At 44.7% G+C, this 7,503-nt stretch overlaps 1 protein-coding gene across 1 annotated transcript; it reads right to left on the bottom strand.

Annotated features, from left to right (window-relative positions):
* Positions 1-58: 58 nt before the first annotated feature.
* LOC138971455 (calcium-binding protein P-like) lies at positions 59-6,608 on the bottom strand. Its single transcript, XM_070344181.1, has 4 exons — positions 6,450-6,608; positions 5,664-5,908; positions 3,366-3,620; positions 59-1,923 (listed from the first exon to the last, which is right to left on the bottom strand). The coding sequence occupies exons 2-4, from the start codon at positions 5,858-5,860 to the stop codon at positions 1,068-1,070; spliced, it is 1,308 nt and encodes a 435-aa protein (XP_070200282.1). The 5' UTR covers positions 5,861-5,908; positions 6,450-6,608; the 3' UTR covers positions 59-1,067.
* Between the last annotated feature and the right edge of the window lie 895 nt (positions 6,609-7,503).

The raw sequence follows: 7,503 nt of genomic DNA, 5'->3' as shown, positions 1-7,503 counted from the left end.
ACTCACCATTTTACCTTCACAACATGACCTAAACAAATCCACAACAACACCATTCCGGTATAAGAAAACCATACTTTTGTTCAGTATATGTACATTCACATTCAAACAGAAAAACGGGTAAATGGCTGTAACGACAACCTCAAAATACTATACTAGTGTCGTTGTGTTGCATCGGTGCATGTTCAATATTCTCTTCAGTTGACTGCTGAATCAGTGCACTCCAGTTCGATCCCTCAGAATCAGCCATTCGCATGTTTGTTTTTAATTTTAGCGAAGTAGAGGAAGAAGAAAATGATGCGACAACCATCCCTCCCTTGCGATGGCCCTTTTCTTTGTTTTTCTTTTTTCTGTCTCTTTTTTTACCCCCAACTAAAGTCGGGGTCAAACCCGGGAACATGCCCCTAATGGTTTTACTGTGAGGGCGTTAAACATTACTTATCATCAAGAAAATGATGAGAAATAGCAACGAAACAGAGAGCCAGAGACAGAGGCAGAAAGACAGAGTGCAGTAACATTATAGATCTACATTCAGCGTGTACATGATAAGAAACGAACGTACTTCATACGCTCACTGCCAAACTGTCCTATGCTTAAAAAAAAGAAGAAAAAAAAAGGTAAGTAGTGTTACCAGTGACGTTTCCAAATGGATTCGGGATGGCTAGAAGAACCAAGACAATCAATAACAGTTACTGCTACATTCTCCTGTCAGGGAATGTTGTAAAAAAACAAGTCCCTATTAACAGCGACCTGATCCCTAGCAGCACCATGTTTAAATACTACCATCACGAGGACCAGAAGAACCGGGATTTTCTGAAACATTAAAAGCAGCAAGATCCTGTCAGTGGCATGCCTAAAGAACTGGTCTCCAAGAATCAGATGTACCAAGAACTTTAGATGAATAGTCGGCTCTCTTTGGGGTAATCTTTCCAATAACGGGACTCTCGAGGATACAAAGAACATTAACTTTCAGTAACAATAAGAGAAGCCTGCTCCTGTCAGTGACGTTCGTAATTCATAACAGGTCTCCAAGGAACTAGGACATTCATCAGTAAGATTGACAGCTGCTTCTAAACAGCAGCGGCTTCTCTAGCAGCAAGCGCCCTCTCGGATGCTGCTTTCTTGGCTTTCAGTTCTGCAAGCATGCTCTTCATTCTGGACAGGAGACTCCCGCCGCTCGAGCCGCTCGAGCCACTGGAGCCAGTCGATCCGCTAGGGCGACTGGAGCCACTCGATCCTCTAGATCCACTGAAACCGCTGGTGCCGCTTGGTGCTGGAACGACAGGCGCGGGCGGGCGCACTTGAAAGGTGTAGGGTCTGCCTGGACGCCTGGAGGCTTGCGGGAACGAGAAACCACTGGCACCGTTGATCGAAGGAGACGACAAGATGCCGCCTTGCTGTCTTTGTGGGCTTGGCTGGCTTGGCTGTCTTAGCTGGCTTAGCTGGCTCGGCTGGCTTGGCTGGCTTGGTTGGCTTCGTTGGCTCGGCTGGCTTCGTTGACTTTGCTGGCTTTGTGAATTATGGGTGGGTGGGATGATCCTGCTCACGATGGCGGAGAAACGGGAGTCGGCGTAGGGAAGACTGGCAGTGGGGGGAGCGTTTGGCTGGAAGGGTTGTCGTGGAGGTGATTGGGGAGGACGTCTGCCTTGGAAGGGGCGCGGAGGGAAGGAGTTGGGGTTTGGAGGAGGCCTACCAGGGTTGCCAGGACCAGGGGGTCTGAAGTTGCCGGGCCCTGGAGGTCTAAAGTTACCGGGACTTGGGGTTCTGAGGTTGCCTGGACCCGGTGGTCTGGGATTGCCTGGACCCGGTGGTCCCGGGTTGCCAGGACCTGTGTTTTGTGCGTTGCCAGTGTTGCTAGAGGGCCTGCCGGCTGGGGGGCTGTTGACTCGAGGAGATGGAGGCTTTGATTGCACGGCTGGGGCGTATCTGTCAATATGAAGGTGTGTTGTTGTACATAGACAAGAAAGAAAACCATGGTCAGACTAAGTAAAGTTAGATCAAAAATACAAAGACGCAGTCAGGAACTTAAATTTATTTTCGATTTTGAAACCTTGTCAAAAGTGACCAGCCTATCCACCTACTCACTTATCTACCTGACTACATACACAAAAATCCATTCAACAATAACATATTGTCATCGACATACACTTCATATCTCGCTCGACAGTAATGTTTGTTGTCTACCCCTGAACTCGGTAAAGTGTCCCAAATGCACGGACCTGTTGCAAGGTAGGCCTACCAAACTTTGCACACGGAGAGAAACTGAAACTCCTTCTACGAAAAATCAAGATCAGCAAAAATGTTACCTTGAATTTCGACTGATTCCGTAAACCTGTAGTTTTCACATTGAGGGCACAGCTTTAATCTGGGACGCTGTTGTGTAAGGCGGTCTTTGATTGAGCCCGAAGTCAACTTCACGAAGTCTTTGCGAAGTCATTTTACTGAAAACTCAGTGCTAGAGTTCCGTGCGGCCAGCTTCGCGAAGTATACTTTGTGAAGTCGACTTCGCCCAGTTAAGGACAGGCTTAAATGTTACCCTGAACTTTCCTACACCGCAATCTCTGTGTATAACTGACATAGGATAAGGATCAGGATATTCTTTATTTGGTGTTTAACGTCGTTTTCAACCATTCAAGGTTATATCGCGACGGGGAAAGGGAGGAGATGGGATAGGGGAAAGGGGGGGAGATAGGATAGAGCCACTTGTTAATTGTTTCTTGTTCACAAAAGCACTAATAAAAAAATTGCTCCAGGGGCTTGCAACGTAGTACAATATATGACCTTACTGGAAAAATGCAAGTTTCCAGTACAAAGGACTTAACATTTCTTACATACTGCTTGACTAAAATCTTTACAAACATTGACTATATTCTATACAAGAAACACTTAACAAGCGTAAAAGGAGAAACAGAACCGTTAGTCGCCTCTTACGACATGCTGGGTAGCATCGGGTAAATTCTTTCTCGTCCCAACCAATATGGGACTACCCTAACCCGCGGGGGGTGGATCAGGATACGATTCATATAGTCCTGTGAGGTTACCCGCAGGGAAATTCAGACTGTTTCCTCCCTGGTTAAAGCGAGCTGCCATACAGTATACGGCGCTACACGTTTTTAAATGTTTTTTCCTGCATGGGTGTATTCATGTTTCCAAGCCCTGAGACTGTCGCTGTGAACTTGGGTTCTTTATCGTGCGCATGCGTGCACACGGGGGTGTTCGGACATCGATGAGACTCTGTACAAAGTTGACCCTGGGAAATAAATTCCTCGCCGAACGTGGTGATCAAACCCACGCCGATAGCGACAACTGGTTTTGAAGCAGGCGCCACTACCGACAGAGCTATTTCCTAATTCGCATCTAACACTTACTTGGCGACCAGCATACTGATGACAGATGGGGGAGGCAGACATTTTTCGGCACAGCTGCGCACGGCCTTAACTGTAGCTTCCGGTACGCATTCATACTCCACGTCTGCGTACTTCATCACATCCGGGCAGAACTCGGTCCCGAATGACGCCAAGTCGACCATGATGTCACACCTGATTTTACCTTCGCATTTGAACTTGAGGAGGTAGGTGACGTCTGTCTCACACTTTCTGCGGAGCGTGACACGATCGCCACATCTGGACGAGATAAAACAATAAGCGGTGTAAAGAAAGAAAGAAAGAGAGAGAGAAAAACAAACAAAGACACAAAATAAGACACGAAGAAAGACACAAAGAAGAAAAGGAAGAAAGAAACAAACAAAGAACTGAAAAAGAAAGAAAGAAAAAAAAATGGGCAGAAAAAATCAACAGGGGCCGAAGCTGTGTACCCATGAAATAAGAGGTGATGTGAGGGTAACTCATTTGAAACGGGGTTACGTGTATAGCAAGTCGGTTATGTAAAGGTGGCGATATTATATAGTAGAGGCATGCTGTCAGCACAGAGGTTCAAGCCGTCCAGCGGCCCCTCAATAAGTAGTGTAAAGAAAGAAAGAACAAGTCACACACACACACACACACACACACACACACACACACACACACACACACACACACACACACACACACACACACACACACACCACGACCCTCGTCTTGATTCCCCGTCTATGTTAAAACATTCAGTCAAAACTTGACTAAATGTAAAAAGAAACAAAACAAACAAAGACACAAACTAAAACATGAAGAAAGAAACAAAGAAGGAAAGGAAGAAACAAACAAAGAATTGAGAAAGAAAGCACAACACAAAGAACAAAAGCACGAAAGAACAAAATAAAGAAAGAAAGAAAACAATGAGCAGTAAAAACGTCAGGCGACTTCATTTAGACAGGCAAGCTGGCTACGAACAGGGAGTGCAGTGAAAAGTTAAAGAAGCAAGGGAAGACAAAGGCGCCAGGCTCATTTTCCAATCCAGACGACGAGGCTTAAACACTGTGCTTTAAAGAAAGAAACAAAGAAAGGCAAACAGCCAGGCTAATTTACATATCCAGACGACCAGGCCCCGAACACGCTGTGTCGTACAAAGAGAACTAAGACCGACAACAACGCGCGCCAGGCTACATTATTTATCCAGACGACCGTGCAACGAAAATGCTGTTCCGTCAAGCAAACCTGCTACATTATTTAATCATCATGTCCGTCATCTCGTGTGACCAGTTGTGCAGACTGTGAGACTTTCATTTGTTCACGCAAGCAGACACATTATGTCTGTGGCAGTGGAACATCCTGTCACCAGCATCATGACTGAGTTGTATCATACTTAAAAGCAATGACATGTATGAGGAGAAAGAGGATGACGAGGAGCTGGGGAAAAAGTAGGAAGATGACAATGACGATGACGACGATGACGACGACGACGATGATGATGATGATGATGTTGGTGGTGGTGATGGTCATGATGATGATGATGATGATGATGATGATGATGATGGTGATGATAATGATGATGACGAGGAGGAGGAAGAGGAGGAGGAGGACGAGGAGGAAGAGGAGGAGGAGGGGGAGAAGGAGGAGGAGGAGGAGGATATATCGAATGAAAAAACAACCAGCGGCAAACTATCAGATATACATAGCAAACTGAGGAGATATTCTCAGAGGCGCGTTTCATTATACATTGTGCTTTCAATGGAAAGAGACTGACACGTTGACAGAATAAACGAGAGGTCATAATGAAACAGACACAAGGAAAGGGGCACAGGCGCAAAACAAAAAACGCTTAAAAACAAAAAAACCGCTTATAGAAAAACAAGCAAAAAAACCAACATTTAAAAGAACAGGCTAACAAGGTGAGACGCCCTTTAACCCATTACACGTTATTCAAAATAATCCAAGCAAGGACATGTCAAGTTCATTTTGATGTTTACATTAAATAACCAAGCAGGCAAACAGGGGACTAACCAACCTTTGCCTAAAATATATTTGTTGTTCTCCTCCAAACTAACAAAAATACATCGCAAAACAAGACAGACACGCATACATAACATTGATACATATACACAAACAGACAGACAGACAGACAGACAGACAGACAGACACACACACACAGACACACACACACACACACACACACACACACACACACACACACTGACATATACACACATACAAACACATCGACCCCCCTCCCCCCACGACCCCCCCCCCCCCCCCCCCTTCCCGCACAAATGAACTCGTAATCCTTACTTGAAAGGCGCCTTTGGAGTGCCCTGCTTTTTGCCAAACATGCCAGAATAGACGAGAAGCACGGTATTGGTGGTGGCTGGACAACTAAGGCGCAAGACCTCTCCTTCACACGCATGCTTGGACACTGCCTGGACCTCGCCCCAACACTGCAGCAGCAGCAGCAACGCCACCAGAGGCGCTACAACCTGCGCCAGCATCTTTTGGGGGTATGAGGTTCGGTTCTCTGGGATTGTTTCTTGGTGTTGCTGTGGAATTTAGATCATTAAAAATGGCTTAATAAGAATAGGAACATGAGACTGCAGGTGCGAAGCACAAGGACATGTAGGGCCTACACATTTAAAATGTAAAATGTAAACATGGTGAATTTGTTTTGTTTTGTGTTGTGGTTTTTGTTAACTGGTTTTTCGTGCGTCTTCTGTAGATAAACAAAACATTTTCCATCCTTAAAATAAGACATGAAACATCATTTTTGTTGTTGTTGAGATCTTCAGTTTAACAGAACGGGAGAGAAAATTCAAAGTTAGCTCATTTAACACGCAGATAATGACCAGGGCTGGACATTTGTCGCAATTGTCCATCCTCATTCCACTCGAGACAACTGACTGAGCATCTTTCATGCTTTGTTCGATTTGCAACAGGCCAATTCTTTGTGTCCAGCAATGAAGATTCAGTAAAATCTTAAATGTAACAGACGCTAACATGCCATGAGTACACATTGCTCTACTATAAAACAACAATACTAACTAGACAATTATAGAAGAGAGAGAAGAAAAATAGCTTACTTACCTTTGAGAACCAGACAGGACTGTGAAAGCTGAGGAAACGTGACTAGTTCATCCTTGTAACAAAGTCTTAGTTCCTCAGTCCCGCACTCCTATATCATCCACGAAGGCTGAGGGCTGCTACATGTTGTGATGTTAATGTACAACTTTATCCTAGGCAACGCTTGGACCCCCCCCCCCCCTCCCCCCCGGCCCCGTCCCCCCCCCCCCCCCCCCCCCCCCTGCCACTTGTAACTTCTGTCACGACCACACACACAGGCTCTCTGGTTGTTTGTGAATGTGACTTGTATAAATGTGAAGACGTTAAACCGGTGGGCCTAAAGAGTAAGGCGGAGATACCAATCTAACAATGACGCGACCGCTTGGGAAACGCATGTGTATTGTTTAAGGGCTTATCTGTCTTTCCTTCTGGGTGGCTTTTTTTTTTTAGAATGTTGTCCGTCCTTCTATTTCATTTCTTCATATCTGTCTCCCTTTTTTTTCTTTTTTAAGTGTAAGGCGGAGATACCAATCTAACAATGACGCGACCGGTTGGGAAACATGTGTGTATCGTTCAAAGGCTTATCTTTCTTTCCTTCTGGGTGACTTTTGTTAAGGATTTTGTCTTTCTTTGTATTTTATTTCTTTATATTTGTCTTCCTTTGTTTCTTCTTTTCCTTATTTCTTTCATGTTGTGTGTGTGGATCTTTTATTTGGTTCTTTCCTTTCCATGTATGTGTGTGTTTCTTCATGACAATAATTATTCCTATCTCTTCTATCCATTCTTTCTTTCTTTTTATATTTAGTCAAGTTTTGACTAAATATTTTAACATCGAGGGGGAATCGAAACGAGGGTCGTGGTGTATGTGTGTGTGTGTGTGCGTGTGTGTGTGTGTGTAGAGCGATTCAGACTCAACTACTGGACCGATCTTTATGAAATTTGACATGAGAGTTCCTGGGTATGAAATCCCCGAACGTTTTTTTCATTTTTTTGATAAATGTCTTTGATGACGTCATATCCGGCTTTTTGTGAAAGTTGAGGCGGCACTGTCACGCCCTCATTTTTCAACCAAATTGGT

The sequence above is a fragment of the Littorina saxatilis genome, linkage group LG7, assembly GCF_037325665.1.
Source record: "Littorina saxatilis isolate snail1 linkage group LG7, US_GU_Lsax_2.0, whole genome shotgun sequence".
NCBI classification, from domain to species: Eukaryota; Metazoa; Mollusca; class Gastropoda; order Littorinimorpha; family Littorinidae; genus Littorina; species Littorina saxatilis.
The sequence above is the reverse complement of the archived record's forward strand: the minus strand, read 5'-3'. Positions and strand labels throughout refer to the sequence as shown.

Bases quoted from the DNA above. Each gene is read 5' to 3' on its own strand.
- LOC138971455 (XM_070344181.1), bottom strand. From the start codon at position 5,860: ATGCTGGCGCAGGTTGTAGCGCCTCTGGTGGCGTTGCTGCTGCTGCTG. The intron at 3,621-5,663 runs GTAAGGATTACG...TATCTCGTCCAG, and splicing joins ACTCCAAAGGCGCCTTTCAA to ATGTGGCGATCGTGTCACGC. The intron at 1,924-3,365 runs GTAAGTGTTAGA...TCATATTGACAG, and splicing joins ATCAGTATGCTGGTCGCCAA to ATACGCCCCAGCCGTGCAAT.